Source organism: Acomys minous (genome assembly GCF_964271855.1).
Source record: "Acomys minous genome assembly, chromosome: 2".
NCBI lineage: Eukaryota > Metazoa > Chordata > Mammalia > Rodentia > Muridae > Acomys > Acomys minous.
The window spans coordinates 68401128-68425259 of record NC_140484.1 but is presented as its reverse complement, the minus strand read 5'-3'; the positions used below and the strand labels follow the sequence as shown (position 1 = coordinate 68425259).

The 24132-nt window shown below is 45.7% G+C and overlaps 2 protein-coding genes across 10 annotated transcripts; one reads left to right on the top strand and one right to left on the bottom strand.

The window, feature by feature from the left end:
- Positions 1-90: 90 nt before the first annotated feature.
- LOC311592381 (uncharacterized protein ZNRD1-AS1) lies at positions 91-9268 on the top strand. 6 transcript variants are annotated; one of them, XR_014777390.1, is made up of 3 exons: positions 91-507; positions 2373-2448; positions 3927-4833. XR_014777390.1 is itself a non-coding variant. In XM_084772732.1 (3 exons), the coding sequence occupies exons 1-3, from the start codon at positions 287-289 to the stop codon at positions 4586-4588; spliced, it is 1107 nt and encodes a 368-aa protein (XP_084628858.1). In that variant the 5' UTR covers positions 92-286; the 3' UTR covers positions 4589-4828. The 6 variants fall into 6 exon arrangements, 4 of the variants coding, with proteins under 4 accessions (XP_084628858.1, XP_084628861.1, XP_084628860.1 ...); XR_014777391.1 differs by having other exon boundaries at positions 3786-4831; XM_084772732.1 differs by having other exon boundaries at positions 92-507; positions 3779-4828.
- On the bottom strand, positions 8181-23233 carry NSMCE4A (NSE4 homolog A, SMC5-SMC6 complex component). Of its 4 annotated transcripts, none has more exons than XM_084772722.1 (11): positions 22810-23233; positions 21763-21840; positions 19256-19386; positions 16664-16815; positions 14746-14845; positions 13859-13997; positions 12595-12698; positions 10802-10850; positions 9373-9464; positions 9192-9277; positions 8181-8350 (listed from the first exon to the last, which is right to left on the bottom strand). In XM_084772722.1, exons 1-10 carry the CDS (start codon positions 23090-23092, stop codon positions 9203-9205), a joined length of 1203 nt encoding a protein of 400 aa, XP_084628848.1. In that variant the 5' UTR covers positions 23093-23233; the 3' UTR covers positions 8181-8350; positions 9192-9202. The 4 variants fall into 4 exon arrangements, with proteins under 4 accessions (XP_084628848.1, XP_084628850.1, XP_084628849.1 ...); XM_084772724.1 differs by having other exon boundaries at positions 13907-13997; positions 22810-23228; XM_084772723.1 differs by having other exon boundaries at positions 12604-12698; positions 22810-23227.
- Between the last annotated feature and the right edge of the window lie 899 nt (positions 23234-24132).

Here is a 24132-nt window from a genome sequence, read left to right as displayed (position 1 = left end):
TGGTTCCTTTCTTGCTGAGCAGCTCACACAGAAGTGCATTCCCTGCCAACAGACTGACTACCTCATATACTACCTCACAGTAGGCTCTTTCCAGGACAGTGATGACACACAGAATGCGCTGCCTTAGAAATCCACCCAAGGCATCCTCAAGGATCAACAGTAGGTAGCTGGCAATCTGAGTTGAGGGCAGAAATTCAGTGACTGAAAACCAGTTCTTTGCAGAGTAGAGAATGAAAACTTAAGAATCCAGGGGAGAAGAGGCTGAGAGCAAGAGTGAGGAGCAAAGATGCTGTTCATGAAGCTGGCAAATAGTCGGGCAACAGCTGAAGCCAAGCTCACCACAGAGAAAGGGCAGCAGAGCACAGAGCCGGCACAAATGGCCACAAGTGATTCTAGAAGAATATGCAGTGCAAGACTGCCACAGCAGAACGGAACGCTGAGGACTGTCACCTCACAGCTACCCATGGTGACAGACTCAGAGTGGTTGGGTCTGAGCGCAGAAGAACAGTAAGTGTTCCCTCCCTTACGATATAGGCAACAGTGTATGTCCTTATCCAGGCATGGTGGCACATGCCTTCAATCCCAGCACTCGGGAGGCAGAGGCAGGCGGGTTGCTGTGAGTTCGAGGCCAGCCTGGTCTACAAAGCAAGTCCAGGACAGCTAAGGCTACACAGAGAAACTCTGTCTTGAAAAACCAAAAATAAATAAATAAATAAATAAATAAATAAATAAATAAAAAAGAAAGAAAGAAACTAACACCCAAACCATGAGCGAGTCACTGACTTTCATGGCTGCCATCCTCTTCGGCATAAGTAGGGGAGAATGAGCACTGGCCGCATGAGACTGAAGATTAAGGAATCCCATGTGCGCTTACAGTACAGTACAGAGTGTAAACTCAAGAAATGTTGCTATATGGACTGGAGAGTTGGCTCAGTGGTTAAGAGCACTGTCTACTCTTCCAAAGTCCCGGGTTCAATTCTCAGCACCCACATGGCAGCTCACAACTGTCTGTAGCTTCAAGATCTGACACCCTCACACCAATGCACATAAATTAAATAAAGATATATCTTAAAAAAAAAAAAAGAAATGTTGCTATGGAAACAACATGAACTCTTTAAAAAAAGGAGCAGATATTATATAAAAGATCTAAGGATTTTGTACAATCATGTTATAAAATCCTTCCGTTGATGATAAAACAGTGTCCATGCTTAAGTTGGTAAACATAGCACTAATTTGCTTACTAATCAGGTTAATAAATAAGGGAACTCCATGATGTCTGTATGTGACTTGACTCAACCCTAAAGAACAGTATCTCTGGGGCTGTGGAGAGATGGCTCAAGGGTTAAGAGCACTGTCTGTCCTTCCAAAGGTCCCAAGTTCAATTCCCAGCAACCACATGGTGACTCACAACCATCTATAATGAGACCTGGTGTCCTCTTCTGGTGTGCAGGCACACATGTGGACAGAATACCATATAAATAATAAATAATAAGTCTTAAAAAAAATGAACAAATTTCCCTGCTATATTTTTCTTCATGAAGCTTTCTAAAAGTTGTTTTCCAACTGTTTTGTAATCTATTTAAAGTGTAAATTTTAGAACTAGGCATAATGGAGGCAGAGACAGGTAGATCTCTATGAGTTACAGGCCAGCCATGATTACACAGTGAGAGCCTGTCTTTAAAAAAAAAGGGGTGGTGGTGGTGGCTGGAGAGATGATTCAGGCACTAAAGGTGAGATTCACAACCTAAATAAATAGTCAGTTTCAAGCGATAAGAGTAGAGTCATGGAACATTACAGTTAGGCAACTATTGTGGGAAATCTATTATGTATTTATATGTAACTTCAATTCAAGTTTTATTTGAAATGTTTCACATCAAAACTTATTTTTTTCTTACAATACATGAACACAGTGATTTGTGGTATTTGAAAGAGAGCCAGCAACTCAAGTCTTTCCTCTCTGGTGTTAAAATAAAGGTGTTTCTGACAGTAACCCTAAAAAAAAAAAGCCCCCTTCTTTAGACTTTAATCAAAAGTACAAACATGGCCTAGTGTGACAGCATACGCCTTTAATCCCAACTCTTGGGAGGCAGAGGCAGGTGGATCTTTGTGAGCTCAAGGCTCACAAAGCAAGTCCAGGACAGCCAGGGCTATTACACAGAGAAACTGTCTTGAAAAACCAGTAACTAAGTAACATTACTTCATCGTGTGTGGACAGCAGCTAAGCATACACAGAGTTCCGCCTGTTAGCAGGGAGAAGGGCTTTCTGCTACTTAGGAAGAGCAGGCCCCAAGTCACTCCCCACTGCGTCTGAGCACAGAGGATGGCTCCTGACCCCTTTCTCCAATCGCAATATAATTTCTCTTTTCTTCTAGATTGGAGTGGGCTAGGAGTACTCAAGACCCCCGGATTGCAGTAGGCTCTTGTTCTCCACTAGAAAAGAAAATTAAGGTGAGAAAATACATTTTGCAATATGATCATAGTTTCTTGGAGGTAAAATGGGCCCAAGCATTTTAGGAGGAGAATGTCCAGCCTTGGGCTTAGTTCCACATTTGGTTCTTTGAGCAGTGCTGGCTGGTCAGCATTGGCCAGAACAAGTATCACTTTCACTCTCGTAGGACTTGTTCTAGTAAGAGACAATACTCAGACTGTTCCCACAAATGATGATGTCACAACAGCACTGGGGTTTCTCTGAAGTCCATGTGGAAGGCTGAAGGAAATAGTATGCCAGCCAAGATTGCAAAAGCTGTTAAGATGCTTGTCAGAGCTACTGATGTGCGTTTAGGAAGAGTGTATTCCCATGGGAAAGAGAGTGCTAAGGGAACAGAATTCAGTGTGGCTGAAGGGAAATACGGTGAGCTGAAAATATGGTTTGAGCGTTAATGGGAGGCTGTGGACAATACGCTGGGATCTGAGGATCTCTTTGAAATGTAGTAGCTTCCCTCCCAGGGTTTATGCAAGAAAATGACATGCTCAGATTTATATAAGAAAAAGATCGCTCTGGTTCCAGGGATTAGTTTGACGGGCTTGGGGTGGAAGGGGCAGAAGTACAGACTCAGGAAACTGGGCTAGCACCTGAGGTGGAGGCAGGAGGATTAGAGGAAAACATGAATAAAGCTGGGAGTGATGGGATTAGAAAGGTGGGAACTTGGAGAAGGCAGCGAGTGGAGAGCAGGCGTGAAGCTGAGAGGCTCAAGCAGGCAAGCGCCTTGTCAGCGCGGCTTACAGTTTTGCTCAGCCCTACTTCTCGTCTAAATCGTGCAGGAGTGCCTTGTTCAATGAGCATCCGTATAAGAAAGGGTGACTGTGAGCATGTCACGGACAGACTTAACACAGATCATAAGGCAGATGGAGGGGTCACCATAAAGTAGGAGAAAAAAAGAAAAAAAGGGATAATCGGCAAATGAGGCAGCAGAGGGGTGAAAGCCAAGGACAGGAAACAAGGAGTCTCTTTTCGTTGGCAATTGATCCTTTGTGCTGAGGTGTCCTTTATGTACAGAAGCAACAAGGTAGGGTGAGGGGTAGATGGGTGGTGGCTCTGATGGGGGAGGGGGATGCTTCCACTTTCTCAAGGAATTCTAAGCCAGAGTTCTTACCCAGGAGAGAACGTGGTCTGGGGAGGAGTGTAGGAGGCTTAAAGGGGGGGGGGGAAGCTGGACCCCAATTGGGTGTGGTACAGGAGTGCCAACAGAGGTAACAGCCCACATAATACAGGGCTGTATTATGGACCTAGAATAAAGTACATCCAACCTAAAAAGTTCTGATTACTCCCTCTGACAAGAGTTTAGGTGGCACCCATGCTTCACGAGTGAGGAAACTGTTAGTCCAGAAGTTCCAACAGGAGAGTGAAGCAGTTGATAAGCTTAAGACCATGTCTTTTGACTTCCGGTTTGCTAAAGCAGATTCCTTTTACAATCAACAACATCAAGACATGATCAAAGAAGCATGGAATTATAAACTGGATCCAGAGCAGGACCTTATCCTGGAGGAAGAGAGGAAGCCAGGAAGCAAGACACCAGACAATGCTAAAAAATGGGACTACCTCGTGTCCGAGAGAGAGATGAACCACATAGAAAAACACATACACCGGGTGGAGCGAGCGAGAGGCCTTAGGGATGACAAGTACCGACTACTCCCTCAGAGAATTCCAAGGGAAACACTCTGCCCCAAACCCTTCACCCCAGAGGACGAAAAGAATAAAAACATCCAGAAAACACATAAAACTGTACCAAAAAAGCCTAAAGTAGCGTGGGCAAAGGAACAGATGACGCGGCACAAAGACCGGATGACTAGAGGGAGAGAGCTCAGGGAGCAGAAAAACGACCAAAGGAAGACCCAGAAAGCCACCAGCCACGCTCGCCCTCTCTCAAAATCACAAGCGAAGAAAGAGGAGGCAGAGTTGGAAGAAGTCACGGCTTATCCCATCTTCCAGCCTTCCAAGGAAAAACTTATAGCGGTGACAATTTCGATGGAGAAGTCGAAAGCGGTTAAAGTACAAAAAAAGCCACTCCAAAGGGAGCTCTTGACGATGCCACCATTTTTGAAAAGTCAACTAGAAAAGAAAAAAAAAAGGCTTAAATTATTTTCTTAATAATTGCATTTCTTTCTTAGATTAGCATATATTATAGTAACTAGTAATGGAATCACAGTAAACAGACATTAAAAGGGGAAAACTGCAGCTCTGGACTTACACACTTGAAAAACCATGGTGTTGAGACCACAGGTTGTATGATTCCATTTTTATGGTAGTCACTGGGCTAAGTGGTAAGAGCCTTAAATGAAAATAGAACGGCAGCTAATGGTATAAAATGGGGGAGGGGTGCTATAGTATTCTCTCTCCCCCAGCCCCCCCCCCCATCCTCTGTTTTAGCCGTGGCTGTCCTGGTACTCACTCTGTAGTCCAGGCTAGCCTCTAACTCACAGAGATCCACCTGCCTCTGCCACAGAGTGTGCTTGGATTATAGGTGGTGTGTGTTACCACAAACAGGCTCATTGATTTTTAAGACACCAAATCACACCCAAATTGGATGAGGTGGATTGTGTGAATACTCTCAACAAAGCTGTTTTGACAGAAAAAGAAAGGATTGCTAGTATTTAGAAAAGAAGTCAGCCTGAAAATGTAGACCAAGAGCCTATGATCCTGCAAGGTTTTCAACATCATTAGAACATTTATATTTTTGAACCCTGGAAGGCAGGGCAGGGGAGACATCTCAGCAAGCGAAAACGCTTGCTACTCAAGCCTGACGGCCTGAGCTCAGATCCCTAGACATGGGTACACACACCTGCAATCCCAGTACTCTCATAGCAAGACAGAAGGTGGAGACAAAATCCCCAGCAACCCACAGGCAGCAGAATGCAGTGCAGCAACAAGCAAGAGCCCTGCCTCGAACAAGGCAGCAGAAGAGGACTGGGACGCAAGGTTACCCTTTAACCACTAGACATGCACTATGTATGGTATACATGTGCCCTTAACACACACACACACACACACACACACACACACACACACACCACACATACCCCTACACACAAATCTTAAAGGCAGTGGCAATCACTAAGAAATTGGCAAGTAGCGTGGACAGACAAAATAATGGGGACTAAACAAGTGACTGGGCAGGAGTCAGCCAGATGGACAAAGACTACCAGGGAAGCAGTGACTGGCTGCAGATGGGGAAGAGGGGACTTACAGAATGAAGGAAACCCTGGGAAATATGGGGAAAGTGTTGGCACAGAGATTTTAAGGTTTGGGAAATGGGCCTGGAGAGATGGCTCAGCGGTTAAGAGCACTGGCTGCTCTTTCAGAGGTCCTGAGTTGAATTCCTAGCACCTACATGGTAGCTCACAACTGTCTGTACACCCTCTCACAGATAATTCATGCAGGCAAAACACCAATGCAAATAAAATTAAAAAAAAAAAGATTTAATGGGGGTGGCTAGAGAGATGGCTCAGAGGGTAAGAGCACTGTCTGTTTTTTATTTTTTAAAGATTTATTTATTTATTATGTATACAGTGTACCTGCGTATATATCTGCACGCCAGAAGAGGGCACCAGACCACATTATAGACGACTGTGAGCTACCATATGGTTGCTGGGAATTGAACTCAGGACCGCTAGAAGAGCAGCTAGTGCTCTTAACCTCTGAGCCATCTCTCCAGCCCTTATTATGTTTTTAAATGGCCCATGAATTAACCAATAGTCATTTAACATAGATCTCTTTAATTTTCTATTTGGACACTTAAAGTTTTAAGACTATCCCCAATATAAATGTATTATAGTTTAAAAAAACAAAAAATAAAAACCCAAAAAACAGTTAAGAGGGAACTAGGGAGAGAAAGATATCAAGAATGTACATTCTCTAGGTGGTGGTGGCACTTGCCTTTAATCCTGGCACTTGGGAGGCAGAAGCAGGCAGATCTCTGAGTTCAAGGCCAGCCTCATCTACAAAGAAGGTTCCAAAACAGTCAGGCCTACACAAAAGTAACCCAAATCTATATACATATATATATTATGTAATTTTTTCAAGGTATAAAAGTTTACATCAAATATACAGCATTGGCTGGGTGTGGTGGCACACACCTGTAATCCCAGCACTCGGGAGGCAGAGGTAGGTGGATCACTGAGTTTGAGGCCAGCCTGGTCTACAAAGCAAGTCTAGGACAGCCAAGGCTACACAGAGAAACCCTGTCTTGAAAAACCAAAACTAAAACCAATCAAACAAAAAAAAACAAATATACAGCATTACTCATTGGGGTTAAGGTGGAAAGGAATCGGTAAAAGTGGCAGAACACTGACAGACTCAGGAGATCCGGGAAAGAAGGAACTACTCTGCCAGGGTTTGCAAGCAGATGGATCGCCAAGTGATTCTTACTCAATTCTTTTTATTTATTTATTTATTTTTATTTGATATGCATTGGTGTTTTGCCTGCATGTATGTCTGTGGGAGTCAGATCTTGTAGTTACAGACAGTCGTGAGCTGCCATGTGGGTGCCGGGAATTGAACTCAGGACCTCTGGAAGAGCAGTCCGTGCTCTTAGCCGCTGGGCCAACTCTCCAGCGCCCCTCTTACTCAATTCTTATGCATTACTGTCCGCACAGATCATGGGGAGGGGGCACGCCACACAGCATACATGTGCAGCCAGAGTTCTAGCATGGATTCTCCTTCTACCTTTCTGTATGAAACATCCACTCACTGAGCTATCTCACCAGGCTTAAAGAGGTAAGACTTAGCTTGATGAAAACCACAAGATCTTTTCCTTTTAAAAGAGAAAGCACCAGGCATGGTGGCACATGCCTTTAATCTCAGCACTCAGGAGGCAGAGGCAGGCTAATCACTGTGAGTTCGAGGCCAGCATGGTTTACAAAGCGAGTCCAGGACAGCCAAGGCTATACAGGGAACCCTGTCTCAAAAAATCAAAAAAGCCAAAACCAAAAAGAGAGAGAGAGAGAGGAGAAAGCACTGGGGGTGAGGGGTGAGGCTGGAGAAATGGCTTAGAGGTTAAGAGCACTGGCTGCTTCCAAAGGTCCTGAGTTCAATTCCCAGCAACCACATGGTGGCTCACAACCATCTATAATGAGATCTGGTGCCCTCTTCTGGCATCCACGTATACACGCAGACAGAACACTGTACACATAATAAATCTGAGAGACAGAGAGAGGAGAGAGAGAAATGGCTTCAAAGGGTAAACACCAAAGTAGAGAGGAAGACAGGTCAGTCTCCTGGAAGACTTGACTCCAGAACCTTCCACTGAAAAAATACCTGAAATAAGAGGGAAAGGAGTAAAGTAGAAAGCTAAGGAGACGGAACCCAGAAAACATCAAGGCCTAGAAAGCCCACTGTGGATGAGCAGGGCAGAGGAACACGCAGCAGGATGCACTTTGCTTGTTGCTGCTAGGGGTGTAATCCAGCCTGACTTGACAGAAAATATAACATCCCTTGTGTGTAAAGCATAGGCCGAGTCATATTAAAAAAAATACTTGACCACTATAACCTACAAAAAGAAAGAAACTTTATCTGGCGCAACCTATCTGTTGGCTTGGCCAGCTAACTTTACACTACAGAGGCATAAAAAGCACTGTATTATCTCTCAGGCACTAACAATCCAAGTGCAACTTTTACCGGGGCAGGACTAGCAAAAGGACCATGCTCTACCCCACACCCGCAGCCCAGGAGACAATAAAGAGCATTATTTGTGAATATGGCAGTGAATTTCCTTTATTCAAAGACAACCATGACAAATCCATTAACTATCAAACGCTACAGTTTACTAAAAACATTCATCTTTAAAAACATGTAATCATACATATATACAGTGCATGCTGCTTCTCCTTCAGGGCTTCACTGTTGCCTTCAGTTCTAAAAAACCCAAGAGAGAAGGTAGCTGGTTAATAACCGATAGACTGAAGCTCACGTTAGTGACTGGCCCTGCACTCCTCACATAGCTCCCGTCCCCTCAAGATAGGCTGACAGAGGTAAGCTACCTTGAAACCAAAGACGTTCAGTTCACTGAAATGTATACTGAGTTTATATAAAGTACTTTAAAAGCTTATTTTAATTCTCAAAACTAGGGGAAAATGAAGCCAAAAGGCTGATCTAGTTAAGGTTATTTTATAAACTTACAGATAAGGAAAATAAATGTGTAAAATGAAGCGACTCCACAAGGTTTTAAAACCAGGAGCCAGCAGATTCAAGGTCGATCCCACCCACGGCTGTCTGCGGCATAGGACGCCATGTCGTCTGTACTAAGATTTCCTTCTAGAAATGTCCCCCTTTGTAAAAAATGAAGTTGCTTTGTTTTTTGTTTTTTTAAACAATCCACTTCAAAAACGCCCATTTACTTAGTAGCACTCTAGGGTAATGCTATGCTCATCTTGCTTTTCTGCTTTGTTCCCATTAGACAGAACTCTAACAGAACAGGAGCGACACTGGGAGGACAGTCCCTATTTCTCTTGTTTATGGTTAGGTGAAAACCAGACACCAAGGAGCCTCCTGCACTGCTCTTTCAGCCCCAGCGCTCACCACCACCACCCTCACTGGCCTCCTGCTCGCTCCTGCCTTCCTTCCCAGTTACAGTTCTAGGAATGGGACACTAGAGGGAGGCAAACCCCAGATGTTACCGGAATGAGGAAACACTATGGCTTAGGTTGCCTAATACAATTTTATTCCAACTGTGTGGCTGTAGTGTAGGAATTGTTACCTTCGGGGGCATCAGGCACTGAGCCGCTGTTGGCTCTGACTCAGAGAGATCACAGGCTCAGAAATCTCGAAGGTCTTCACAATCTCCTGCTCGGGAATGAGGAACATTAGACAGTGGGTTCACGGCAAACGAGGTGCAAGTGAGAGCCGCCCTGGGCGAGCGACCTGCAGGGCCTTCTTACCTCCCAGTCACGGTAACTCAAAGCTATAATCCCTTGACTTCTAATTTGAGTGTTTTGGTCAACTCCCTCACTTTCTCCATTAATCACTGGCTCTGTTTGAAAGACAAAATTGTCAAACATTATGGATCAGAACAGGGATCTTGAGCAGCAACTAGTAACAGGAGTCACGCTTGTACTGAGGAGATGCTGGTATGAACTTCCCACGCACTACAGCTGAGTACAGTGGACAGGAACCACATTGATTTTCCACGTTAATCATAGTATTTTATGTTGTAAACAGTTTAGCAGCTCTGTGCACTAGCCACCTAGCTAAGCCTTCATGAGTCGAATGTGAAACTGAGAACAAGTAACAAGTAAGTGCAACCAACACCCTAACTCTCCACAAGAGACTCTAGAAGGGCACGAGTGAGATTGTATGCAAGCACGAGCGAATAGCACAGAACCTCAGAGAGAAGGCACTGGCACCATAGACAAGTGGTGGCCAGAAAGAAGGAAACTACAAAAATGACCGTAATTACAAACATTAAAAGTTAGGGGAACTTCTAATTTTGTTAAACTTTATAGCAGATGGTGAATTAACAGTATCAATTTATCCATCAGTTTTAAACTATGCTCATAGTTTTAGAATTTTTAGTTAAGGTAAGGTAAGGTAAGGTAAGATAAATTTTGTTTATATAAATTTTATCAAAAATGGGAACTTAAGCCGGGCGTGATGGCGCACGCCTTTAATCCCAGCACTCAGGAGGCAGAGGCAGGAGGATCGCTGTGAGTTCGAGGCCAGCCTGGTCTACAAAGCGAGTCCAGGACAGCCAAGGCTACGCAGAGAGACCCTGTCTCGAAAAACAAAACAAAACAAAATAAAAAATAAAAAATAAAAAAAAAGGGAACTTATCAGGCATGGAGGCACATGCTTTTAATCTCAATATCCAGGAGACAGAGACAGGTAGCTCTCTTTGAGTTCAAAGCCAATGCATTCATAGCGAGTTCCAGGCTAGCCAGGGACATATGGCAAGAGAACTTCTGTAGTTAAAACAAACAAAAACCAAGTGGAGTGGCATAAGCCTTTAGTCCCTGCCCTGGGGAGGGAGAGTCAGGTGGATCAGAAGCAAGCAGATATTTGTGAGTTCCAGGTCTGTCTGGTGTACATAGTTAGTTCCTGGTTAGCCATAGCTTTGTAAGAGAGACTCTGTCTCAAACAGAAACAACAACAAAACAAAAACACAACAACAACAAAACCCAGAAACTTTTAATTCCAGCACTAAGAAGACTGATGCAAGAAGATTTGAGGGCCACGGAGCAAGCCCATCTCAGGGTGGGGGTGGCGTGGGGTGGTGAAAGAAAAGAAAAATACATTACTTTTAGTAAAATAAAATGCATTTCGTGAACTCTAATACTTTCTAAAATAATTTTTATAAACAGTGTAATTTACCTATAATTGGTAGTCGGTCTTGGTCAAGTCTTATTCTTGCAAAACCATCCTAAAACAAAAACATGATTTGAAACAAACATCTACTGAATGAAAAAACTTAGTAAGTTAAGAAACAAAACAAAACCAAACCCAAACCCTGTATTTCAGACAGCCAAAATGCACCCTAACTTACACACAAGACTTTTCTCCTATCTTCCTTCACAAAATGACTGCTGCTCACATTTCTAATTGATTTTTACTAGACACAGGTTCCATACTGACTCTATTACTACACTTCTTCATTTGAGGGATGGCGTGGCCTATGGCGCGTTACAGAAATCAGGGACAACTTGTGAAGTTGGTTCTCTCCTTCCACCATGTGGATCCTGGGGAAAAAACCCAGGTCAGACCTGGCAGCAGCTTTTACTCACTGTGCCAACTCATCAGCCCTCAGTGCTGAGAGACCCTTAGAACAACCGTCTTGTTCTTTGGCCGACTATGCAATCTACTACACGCCTTCCACACTGTACTTACTACGCGTAGTCCTGTCACCGGGACCACTGCACACATGCCTCTGTGGTTCGAGGGAGGACATGGGTAATAGCTGTTGTCTGAAGTTAAAGAGCAAACTCATCTTAGATGGTTGGGAAAGCAGCATGATGTGAGGCTCAAGTCTTACGCAAGTACCTACAGCACATTGATAGGGTTCTATTTTAAGGACTCTCAAACTTTTCACCTATCGAGCTATAAAACTACTGTAAAGCCCTCCTGGTGATCCTTTGTCCACATTCACCACCTGTTCTGCCTCATTTACTTGATCACTTCCTTTCTCTATTATTATTACATGACATGTGAGGATTATACCCAGGAATGCTCCCTTCTTCTGCTACTTCAGTGTCTGTTTCTTGAGAATAAACTTGTTTCATTTGTTTGTAGCTGTGTAGCTCTGGCTGCCAGGGAACTCACTCTATAGACCAGGCTGGCCTTGAACTCACAGAGCTCCGCCAGCAGCTGGCTGTGGTGGCACAACTTCCCAGCACTCAGGAGGCAGAGGCCAGCAGGTCGCTTTGAGTTTGAGGCAGCCTGGTCCACGGCACCAGGACAGCCAGGGTGACACAGAGAAACCCTGTCTGAAAACACCAAAACCAAAACCCAGAGCTCCACCTGCCTCTGTCTCCCAAGTGCTGAGATTAAAGGCATGTGCCACCACCACCCAACAAGCTTATTTTTATATAGCATGACAACTTCAGGAACGTCACCATATTGTAATCATTTCATCTTCAAGCTTTACCATTATACTCAGAACTAGAAGTGTTTCAAATCTGGGGAAATTTGGGACTATCCACATAGATGCAATGAGGAGTCGTGAAGTTGGGACCTAATCTAACATGAAATTCACTTATGTTCCATCCACACTTTACACTGCCAGGTGACTTTAGGCTCTATTAATGGGCCTGCTTCAGCAGCAGTGAAAATTTCCAACTATGGTTTCAAGTTTTGAGTATTTCCAATAGGTAATGCTCACCTTGTGATCTTTTTTTTTTTTTTTTTAGTTTTTCAAGACAGGGTTTCTCTGTGTAGCCTTGGCTGTCTTGGACTCGAACCCACAGCAATCCACCTGCCTCTGCCTCCCAAGTACTGGGATTAAAGGCGTGCACAACCACGCCCGGCTCACCTTGGGATCTTAAAAACTAAAGGCAAGCCATACATTTTAGTTTACTTAACATATACCAATAGATATTCTGCTATAATGGGTAAATAACTCTACCCGCTGCTTATCATCTTAACAGCATAAAGGATGGTAGAGCACTCACCAACCTTACCCGGATAATGAAGGAAACATGAAAGATGTTTTCCACTGTGCGGGGGAAAGAATGTGGGTCAACCACAAAATCAAAAAAGGACATTGGCGTATCAGCTGTAGGAAAAAAGAAAGAAGACAAGCTTCAAAACACAAAAAGCTATTTTTGTTTCACAGCAAGGCCTATGCCCTAACATTCACCAGAGACAAAAGAAGGAGCACACAGGCTTCTGCTGTGGGGAGTAAGCTCCTCGGAAGGCCACTTGGGCATTCCTGTTAACACCTGAATGTTCACTGACCTGGCAGCTATCTAAAAAGCCACCCTCAGAAACAGCGGCTAAGTTAGACAAAGATTTTCAAGTTAGCAGTTTGTGTAACAGGAAAATACAAGACCCTTCCCAGTGATAAGGATTACTAACTAACTAACTAACTAACTAACTAACACACACATCCACAACCAGACAGGGTTTCTCTACGTAGTCCTGGCTGTCCTAGACTTGCAGTGTAGACCAGGCTGGCCTCGAACTCATAAAGATCCACCTGCCTCTGCCTCTCTAGTGCTGGGATTAAGGGCCTCCACACCCGGCTAAGTATATCGATAATACATCCACACCATGGGAAGTCCTGAAGAGCAAGCTGCATGATGTAGAAAACGTCTACAAGGAAAAGTCCTATTTGCAGAAAGTGTGTACCATGATTAGCTTGGGGGGAAAAGGAAAATGAAAGTAACCCCAAGACAAAACTAAACTAACAACAACAACAACTAACAACATGTATATTTACATGAATTAAACAGAAAACACTATTAAAACAGGAACTTCATGTTTGACAAGTGTCCTTCACGGGGAATAGGAGGGAGGAGATACTTTTACCTAACTCGGGGCTGGAGACATGGCTCTGCGGTTAAGAACACAGGCCCCGGGCATGTGTGTTATATGCACACATACAGGCAGGCAAAGCACCCATACGCATAAAATAAAGATAAATCTTCTTAAAAAAGGTGGCTTACATTTTTAAAAGTTACTTTATCAACATTGTCACAGGAAGTATTATAGGGGGAAAGTTTCATAAAATACGTTTGACAAAAAAAGAATCAAAGTGAGACAGATGTTGTGTATTATGCTTGTTATCCCTGCACTCAGGAGGCCAGGCAGGAGGATTGCCATAAGTTCCAGATGTAAAAAAATAAAATAAAAAATAAAGAGGAAAACTCACAATAACTCACATGTGACTGAAAATACCTTTTCAATAAAATAACCTTGCAGAAAGTGACCCGCCTGACAAACACCAGTGGCTGCCCTTTCTCGTTAGGAGCCGACACTCACGGTCTTCTCTGAAGTATGTCTGCAGCAGCCCCAGGATTCTTTCCACTTCCTTCTCGGTTGCCTCTTGGTGAGACTCTTCCATGCATTTCAACTGGGAAAGAAATCAGCATCAGGCTCACTCGCCTCTCACGTGTCAGGAACTAGTCTCTCCCCCTCTGTTGCACATCCAAACCTCAAAGTTTTGGGTTGGGCTTGCTAGCGGTTAAATTTACAGGCCTTAAAATGCACGGTTTAAAAGGCGTTAAGTCTTGAGTAGCTGTCTTGCATTGTTAGTAGAAGGGCAGCGATACCAAACTGCTAGCTCCCCTGTCTCTAGACTAAACGGGAAGTCACAACACACAGTTCAGGACCGTAGTTCTCAACTAGACATTATCTTAGCCCACAGGGGTTAATATTGGAGGCGTTTTTGGTTATAGCTGGGATGGGTCTATAAGCATCTAGTCCGTAGTGGCCAAGAATGTGAGAAATTTTTACAATGCCTAGGACAGCTCCCACAGAGCCCCAAACGCTGGTAGCACTTAGGTTGAGAAACTCTGGTTTAGTAGAACTGATTAAAACCACAGGAATGAGTTAAAGTGGCCAATCCCAAAATGCTAAGAGACATTTTAAATAAAATATTTAAGTGACTAGATCCTGACTTTAGACCCTAAAGCTTAGATACTTATGATTCCTTTTTCTCCCCTTTTAAAACAGTCAAGTGTTATTATGTAGCTCTGGCTGGCCTGGACTAGAACTTGGGGTAGGTAAGCCAAGCTGGCCTCCGACTCCACCACACCCAACTGCGTGTATGCTATATTACGTATAGGTTAGGTCTAAAAAGTAGTATTTGAAAAACAAACCTGGGCAGGCATTGCCCGCTGTTCCTCTATCATCCGAGGTTGTCTGGGACGATCAGTCCGTGGCTTTGGCACAGGGAATTCTCCATGTATTGAGCCCAACCTAGTGAAAAGTGTGCACTCAGGTCTTTTTTGTCTCCTTTCTGAACAAACCCGTTTCACTGACTAAAAGCAGCTGGTGTGGCGCAGTCAAATTCAGAGCAGGCGTGATGAGATGCAGGTTGTGACATCTTTCCTGCTCCATTGGTGTTTCTACAAGAGCTCCTTGAGCCTTGTCAGTCAGATGTCTTGTATAAACTGCTCTGCACTGCAGTGAGCCACTTAACACCTTGTGGAATCTTCCCAACTAGCCTCATACCTGCCAGGCGAAGGCAGTTTTCTGTTTGATTTGTTTTTCAAGACAGGGTTTCTCTATGTAGCGCTGGCTGTTCTAGAGCTCTCTTTGTAGACCAAACTGGCCTTGAATTCAGAGATCCACTCCCCTCTGCCTCCCCCGCAACTCCCACGAATGCTGGGATTAAAGGCGTGCACCACCACGTCCAGCTATAGGGAACTTCTGAAACCAGAAAGATGAGAGCCTGGGTCTAGGTATGCCAGGCTAACAGCTCACAGCTAGGGCTACTGCACACACACCTGAACATGATGCTGGTGTTCTCTTCTTTTAAGACTCTATCCTGCCCCCCAAAACCAACAAACAATGACAAAGACAATCCTAATAGGGCCTTCAGCTGCAGTACATGTATCAGCCGTGTCTAGAATCTTGTCCCGTCTGCTCGCTACACATGAGAAGGTCTATAATACAGATGGAATGAGACTAATCCGCACATCATCTCAATGTGATAGCTCCTACAGCACAGCATTATGAGAGCCTTTAGGCAGAAATAGCTACCCAAGCACAGTAGAGATCTGGTTGGGAAATCTAGCATTTGCTGATAGCCCTCTGGGATAGTTACTGGAGGCATCCAGGTTGGGAGCAGCGGGTAAGTAACGCTGACCAGAAAGAAACAGGAGAGAAAGCATCCAGCGGGCAAGGCTACACGTGAGCGCACTTCACGTGGAGAGAAGCTGGGCTGGGTGAGAAGCGCGAAGGCTTTCCCTGTCGACGCCAGGACTTAAGACAGAGATCAGCACCGAACAAAAACACTCGGATTCTATCACGCATAATTAACAACTGTGGTCTTCATAGTTTATACACTAGTTCTGGGCCTCTGGGTTGCCACAAGGCATGTTATAGATGCCCGAGCCAGGGCACAGCCCCGCTACAACCCAAACTCCAAAGCATTCTAACACAGACTCTACCAACCTCAGGCTTAAAGGAACTAGAGGCCAGTGTCCTGGAGCTATGGGAAGAGAGGACCAGGAGGAGTTGGACAGCTGCTACAGGGAAAGGACCCAGCGGGGAAGAGGAGCTGCACACTTGCAGGCTGTCCACCACGAGACACGCTTGCTTTGTGACAGTACTAGATTAGCCATTCTTAAGTCTTGAGACAATGAGTTGGTGAAGCAGTCTGCAAATGCAGGGAGTGATCCTGCAAATAGACACTGTAATAAGTGGCCCTTGATATAAATTGCCATAATCTCAAGATGCTCTAGTAAGAGCCTTCATCCTCCCAAATGATAAAGATTTCAGAGATGGCAAACAGATTCAGAAACACGTTACAGTCCCCAAATTCCTGACCTAAAAACCAAATGAGCCAAGAGAGCTAAGGTCCTGCTCCATGGCCTTTCCTGTTAAGGGAGGACAGAGTTGACTCCAGTCATGTTTATGGACTTCTGTTTGAGTCTCAGGAGTCTCTGGACAATGGCTTCATGACTGGGACCTCCTTACTATTTAAAAAAGCATTGTCCCTACAATAAAAATCATTTAAGGTTTATAAATTATTATTATGGCTGGTCTGTTGGATCTTGAAAATAATCTTACAGAAAGTGGAATGTATGGGTTTTATTAAAGGTGTTTTCTGCTGTTTTGCCTGATATTTTCCAGGAGTCATAGACAATTAATTCAAAATCGGTTCTATCTTCATCACGGGTGAGTTCTTCAGCTTCTAGCGGATTTACGCCCATATGTGTCAGCTACAAAACAAGCAAACGAGAAACAGTTAAACCACAGGCAACCACTCACCTAGACGGAGAGCCTGTTTTTATACTGGCTCACCTTCTTATTGCAAAGATAATCCTACACTTAAGTCCCTAGCAGAAGTACCTTCTGTTACAAGAAAGCATCCTCAACATACTTAGAACTTCCGGTGGGACACTGAGATGATTTAGCCTAGCAGTTCTCGGCCAGGGTACTTTTGCCCCTAAGGACTCTTTTGACACTAGGAAACATTTTTGGCAACCAGGGAAACTGTCCTACAGCAGAAGCATTTGAAATAGGCACCCAGCTCCGATGTGTCTTACGCTGAGGCTGACACACCTGTTCCTCTGCACCGCAGCCTAAGGAGCTTGAGGATGGCAGGCATTAGGCTCACAGGAGCCTACTGGAGCACAGGCAGCTGTGTCAGAGCAAAACTATCAGGGAAACTGAAGAGCCCAAACCAAGCACTGGCCAACTATCCAGAGAGCAGTAACACACAGCGGAAAACCGACTCCAAGGGGAGCCCAACAATTTCCTTGTGTGTGTGTGTGTGTGTGTGTGTGTGTGTGTGTGTGTGTGTGTCCGTCCCCACCCCTCCCCACCCCCATCTCTGTCCTGGACTCACTTTTAAGACCAGGCTGGCCTGGAACTCACAGAGCTCTGCCTGCCTCTGCCTCCCCAGTGCTAGGATTAAAGGCGTGCACCACTGTGCCTGTCTCTCATCTCTATTTTACAGAAGTGTGTTATTACAGCCAGGAATAGTGGGTATTATGGCATATTTGTTTCTTAGGAAAGAACATGTTTATTATATTAGGCCGTAATATGCCTAAAAGTTCTTAAATAGTATAAACGATAATTAGAAAGCCTTCAAATCAACCAGACTTTGAAAGGGAAAAAGAGCCTGATCAAAGGGGGGCAATTGGTTCCCCTCCACTCTTCTGCCATCCAGTACAAAGGGCCTCACTACGTAGCCCCTGGTTGGCCTGGAACTCAGAGATCCGCCTGCTTCTGCTGAGTGCTGGGATTAAATGTGCCCACTGCCACACCATGCCTTTTCCTTAGTGTCTCATTTGTGGTGTTATATTTGGGAAAACTTCCCCAACCAGACTCCAGGAAACTACTTCCTGCTTTAAGACTTCAATTTATTGTGATGTTAATTTAAAGGTTAATGTACAACTAAATTTTATTTTTAAAATACTTACTGTGTGTATACCAGTCAACATTTCCAAAATACATTATACTTCACGATACTTATTTTAAGTCTTACTAGACTTTAAAAATAACAAATTGCAAATAATTGTCTTCTTCCTTATTTTATGAAGTAATCACTTTATCTAGTCAGACCTCACAATACTGACGTTTTTCCAATATCAAGCATTAAACCGGGGGTCTTATCATGCTAAGTAAGTGCTCTACTAGTGAACCCCACCTTCAAATTGCTCCAATTTTTATTTTAAGAGAAGGCCTTTTCATATAACCCAGGCTTGCAATCCTCCTGCCTTGGGTTCCCAAGTAGCTGAGATTACAGGTGTGTCCCCAGCACACACAGCTTGAGCCATTCTAATAACCCTTTAAACATAAGCACTGTCAAAATTCATCGCTCAGCTGGGTGCAGTAGCACACACCTTTAATCCTTGCACTCAGAAGGCAGAGACAGGCAGATCTCTGAGTTCCAGGTCTGTCTGTCTGGTCTAGAGACTGAGTTTCAGGACAGAAGAAAATAAAACATTATTCTATTCTTTTTTTGAACACACACATAAAAAAAAAAAAGGTTTCAAATTTCAGGTACCAACTGTTCAAACTTGTTACGAGGCAAAGGTGGGTGAATTAAAAACTAAATTAAATATAAGATCACCATCATACTTGTATGCTTCTAAGGTTTTTTCCAAGACAGACTATGCCTGTACAAGGTTCAACTCAGCTCCAGCCTACCTCTACCCTGGGCTGCCCCTGACCTCCACTTCCTCAGTGTGAGCTCTGCTCCAGCCCAGGACACACATCCCAGAATGACCCAGAACACGTATAATGTAACCAAGGAAATGGCCATTAATAAACAACCAGAACATCCAGAGTCTTAGAAGAGAAGGCTTCAGAGCTCCCACCCTAAATTCCACCACACACCTCAACTTTTGTTTTGTGTTTTTGTTTTTGTAGACAGGGTTTCTTTGTGTGGCCTTGGCTGTCCTGGACTCACTCTGTAGACCAGGCTGGCCTCAAACTCACAGTGACCTGCCTCTACCTCCTAAGTGCTGGGATTAAAGGCATGCGCCATGACGCCCAGCTACATAACTCAACCTTAATCTCAAGATCTTCTAGGAGCTCTCTAAGACCAAAAAAGGAATAAAAGGAAACATCTGCAAACTGATATAAGCAAGTAGAGAATTATATAACATTTTAAAGAAGCATTTAATTAAAATACTGTAGCTTTGAACTTACCAGAGTTTCAACATATCTTAACATATCAAATGAGCTCAGGTCAGAGCGCAGCTGTTTGGCTTTCTCTTTGCCCAAGTCTGAAGCCAGAACAAGAAACTGGGCATCCAGAACGGCTTCCCTTGCTCGTGACACTGTAGAGCAAGAAATACATGTTAAGAAAAACACACATTCATAGGTATTTACCTGAATTTCCAAGTTCTTATTAGAATCTTTCCACTAGGCCAAAATAAACCTCAAAGGCTGGAAGCAGACCCGCAGACTTCTAAATCTGGCTACCTCCCAACTTCATGAGTGTTTTCCTGCATGTATATATGTATGTGCAGTGCATGTCAACCCTGATGCCCAGGAGATCAGAAGAGGGCAGCCTACCTCCTGGAACTGGAGTTAGGGATGGCTGTGAGCTGACGCGTGGGCGCTGGGAATCAAACCTGGGTCTTCTCCAACAGCAGCAAGCGCTTTAAACTACAGCGCCATCTTTCCAGCCCTCACTGAACCAGTCTCTCAATAACCCCTGTATAACAAACCCTGTGTCGTGTGTAACACCTCTCTTTGACACATTGTAGTCCCAACCTCACCGGAACTGATTTAACTCAAATGGGTTCAACTGAAGGACTTAGCAGAGCTGTGGAGGCTGGGTTTAACAGCCCTATCCTGTGGGCCACAGGGAATCTCAAACAGTAGTCTGGGAAGACTCCCGTGTAAGCCAAGCCAAACAAACCCTGAGAAATTCAAACAGAAATACCTGCACGCCACACGACCCTCAAGACCACTCTCATTTGAGGCATTGATTTCCTGAATGATCTTCACAAAAATAGGAAAAGCACAGCTAGGAAACCTGTTGGCCCTGCCTTTCGTCCTTTGCACAATTTCTCTTTACAGAAGGAAGGGATTTTTAATCATTTCAAGAGTCACTGCAGGGGCTGAAGATGGTGCAATGGATAAAAAAGCACTGGCTGTTCCTCCAGAGGACTCGGGTTCAAGTCCCAGCACCCACACGGCAGCTCATAACTGTTAATTCCAGGATCTGACACTCTATCACAGACACACATGCAGGCAAAACACCAATGCACATTAAAAAAAGGGGGGGGAGTTACTGCGGAAGTGATGGAAAAGGGGGAAGCAGATGAAGGCTCTCATCTACAGTCCCCTGGTCCAACAGCCCCAGAAGCCACTGCAAGAAAAGTACAAATATCCCATCTGGACGAGAGCAAGTTCTCTAAAGAATTAAAATAGAGATGTAACACCCGGGATGCCAGGCTGAGACACTGCTGAGGGCCCAGCTGACTAAATACAGGCAGTGACACAGAGGGAGGTCACATGTGCATGAAGCCAGTAAGCTGTACGGCAGACAGTAAGGAAGTCAACGAACCAATCACAACAAGGAGACTGTGGGTCCACGCTAGGATGGAAGAACAGCTTGACAGTGGAGAAGGGGGTCCGTTCCAGGTGGTCCCCAAGTTCTGGAGATAACTTAGTGTGTGTTCCAGACCAAGCAGGGGAACTGTTAGGAGGCCATGGCCAGAGCAGGAAAGACAGGAGGCACCACCTACTACACCAGCCCTGAGGCAACCAGGCATACTCAGACGGCTAGAAGTCAGTGGTCCTCAAGAACGGGAAGACTGTGGTTACCAGTTGTCCCCTTCTGTTCTCAAAGGAGGGAGAAAGGTCTGAAGAGGACACATCCGGGCGCAGTTGTCCTGGGCTCACACCAGGGAGTACCCTGACCTGTGTGTGATTACCACTACAACCACTGTCACTGCTTTTAATTCACACAACTCACAACCTCCTTGTAACTCCAGCTGGGGGAGGTGGTGCGTGACACCTGATGCCCTCTACTGGCCACCACAGATACTGCACTCATGTGCGCAAACACACAAATACACATCATTTAAAGCAAACAAACAAACAAACAAACAAACAAACAAAAAACTCCCAGGAGCCAAACTTCCACACCCAAAGTGCACATGGTTCCCTCCCGGCTGCCCCCCACCACACACAACAGTATACCTGTAGATAAGGTCCCCTCCACTAAGTTATAGGGGAGACCAAAGGTCAGGAAAAGAAACAGGGTGTCTGAGGCTAGCTGCATTCTTCTTTAATTCATTTATCTATTCAGTTAACGCAACATACAAGTAAAGGTCTCAAATTCAGGCCAGCAAAAAATCGCGGAAAAAAAAATGTTTTGTTTTTGTCCTTGTTTTGAAACAGTTTCTCTGTGTAGCCCTGGCTATCCTGGAGCTAGAACTGTAGACCAGGCTGGCCTCAAAGTTAGAGATCCACCTGCCTCTGCCTCCCCGTGTTGGGGCTTAAAGGTGGGCACCACCACTGTACAACTCCAACCCTTAAGTATACGTTGAGCCAAATGGTAAATACACAGTGAAAGTCATTGCTAAAATGAAAAGGGCTCTGGGCTAGTAAACGAGACTTGTGAAACGACAATAATTTGCTTCTATAAAAGTAATTCGGCGAGTGTAAGCTATGACGACATATTAAAAATCATTAATTACCTTCATTAAACAGAGTGTTGGCCTCTTCGAGGACCTCTGTTAGTTTGTCACCGGCGTTCAGTATGTCCTCCCGGTTCTCTATTTAAAAGAATACAAACTTAGGGCAATGTGTATCTGACAGTTGTCCCTTACAGTGGTGAAGCTAAGTCTCACTCCTGCTTCCTGGGTAACCAAACTGTACAGAAAGAGGCAATGATGCTCTTCCGTGCCACTTGAACTACTGGGTGTGCACAGGGCCTGGGGTCAACCTTAGGTCCCTCAGATCACTCACCATCACCTTTGCCTTCTCAGACACGGTCTCACTAACCTAGAACTAGCCGAGAAGGCCAGGTGGCCTGGCCAGCGGGACTCTGCCTCTCCAGAGCTGAGGATACGTACAAGTTTGCACCACTAGCTCGGCATTTTTAGGGTCGTTCTGGGACTCTTAATGTCTATCATGCTTGCAAGACAAGCATTTTGCCCACTCAGCCATCTCCCCACCCCCCCGCCCCCCCCAACCCCCGAAGCTTGAACTTTTAACCGGAAACACTGGCTCCCTGGAACCTTACTCCCAAGGGCCGACTCCTCTGCTCCCTAATATAGGGGCTCACGCAACGGGCTCACCTGGAGAGCCACGCAACAAACGCATTGGGCCTACTGAGCATTTCTGACTCAGTGGATCGGAGCATGGTAGGGATGTGGCTTTTCAGCAATCCCAAGGGACTCCGGGGGTCAGGCGCTCCCGCGGAGCACGCAGAATTGAACGACGACAACAACAACAACAAAAGCACCTGGTGTGATTTGCTCGTCTTCCCTACCGGCTGCCTGAGCTCAAGCAAGTCACCACCTGGTCCGGCCTCCCGGTTTTTTGTTTCGTTTCGTTTTGTTTTTCAGCTGGCAACACAAACACCCGCGCGCACGCCGCCGCCGCCAAGGTCGCGCGGAAGGGTGCAGGGAGTAATCAGCCGCGAGCCGGCGCGGGCCGGCCAGCGCCTGCACCTCCCGCCGCCCTCCCCAGCCCCGGAACGCCGCCGGCGCCCGCAGCCCACCCTCAAAGCGCCACCTTACGTTGGACGGAGTTGATGAGAGCGCGGTACTGATGGCGGATCTGGCGGCACAGGCCCTGATCGTACTCGGCCTCCAAGCAGGCCGGGTCTATCAGCTCGTCCCCGGAATCAGACGGCTCGGTGTCCTCCAGGCTCGGGCGTTCCGCGGCCTCCCTGCGCTCCGACGCCGCGCCGCGGCGGGCCAGCGGGGACCGCGAGCGGGAGCGGGAGCGGGCGCGATCGCGGTGCGGGTCGCGGCCTCGACCCCGGCCCTCGGGCCGGCGGCCGCTGCTGTCTCCGGACATCGCTCCGATCCGCCTTGCAACTTCGGAGAGGCGGAAGTTCGCGCCAGAAACTGAACACCCCCACCCCACCCCCGCTGGGCACGAGCGCCCGCTCCCGCCGCGGCTCGGCTCCCCAGGCTTGCCCGCGCCGCACAGCGACGCCTGTGGCGGGAGGTCGGCGGCGGCGCTGGCTCGGCAAGTGCCCGGCTCTCTCTGGGAGGCGCCTTGACGTCGCTGTCGTAATCACGGTTTGCACCACGTGGTGGCGCACACCTGTAATCCCAGCACTCGGGAGGCAGAGACAGGCGGGTCTCTGAGTTCGAGGCCAGCTTGGTATTAAAATAAAAGAGCGAGACAGACAGACAGAGAGACCGACAGAGACAGAGACAGAGATTTTGGTTCCCTGAACCTAATACCCACGCCACTTAGGCCTGGATCTTCCCCTAGTCTCTTTGGCCCCTCTGGCCTTGGGGAGGACGGACAGTCTCACAATGACATATTCACAGCTGATTTTTACAACTGTCTGAGAAAGATAATTATATGCAATGTGGTTTTAAAGATACATGTATGCGTTTCATCCTAAAAGTAATTGTATGCGCGTGCACTGCATGGTTTACATCTGTGAGTGCAGCCCAGAGGTCGGCTTCAGGGGTACAGTTTTTATGCCACCTTAGGGATCCTGGGGTAATGTTCCCCCCCCTTCTCTCTCTCCTTCTCAACATAGGATTTTTACGTAGCCCAGGCTAGCCTCAAGCTGGTTATGTAGCTGAAGATAATGTTGAGTTCCTGTTCCTCCTGAATCTAACTCTCTCCCAAGGGTTGGGTGGATTTTGAAACCAAGATCCAAAGCCTAGTGGGCTCATTGCTGCTGAAAAACCATTGCTTCTAAGGCCTACAAAGAAAATGCTAGGAAGTTATACATAAACACTCTCACATGCAAATAGATGCATCTGTTTATATTTTATACCGCTGAGTTAATTTAAAACACAAATTTGCTTTGAAGTCACAGAAGAAGATTGGGGGAAGAAGAGTGTGAACGTGACTGAGGAAATCCACAATTC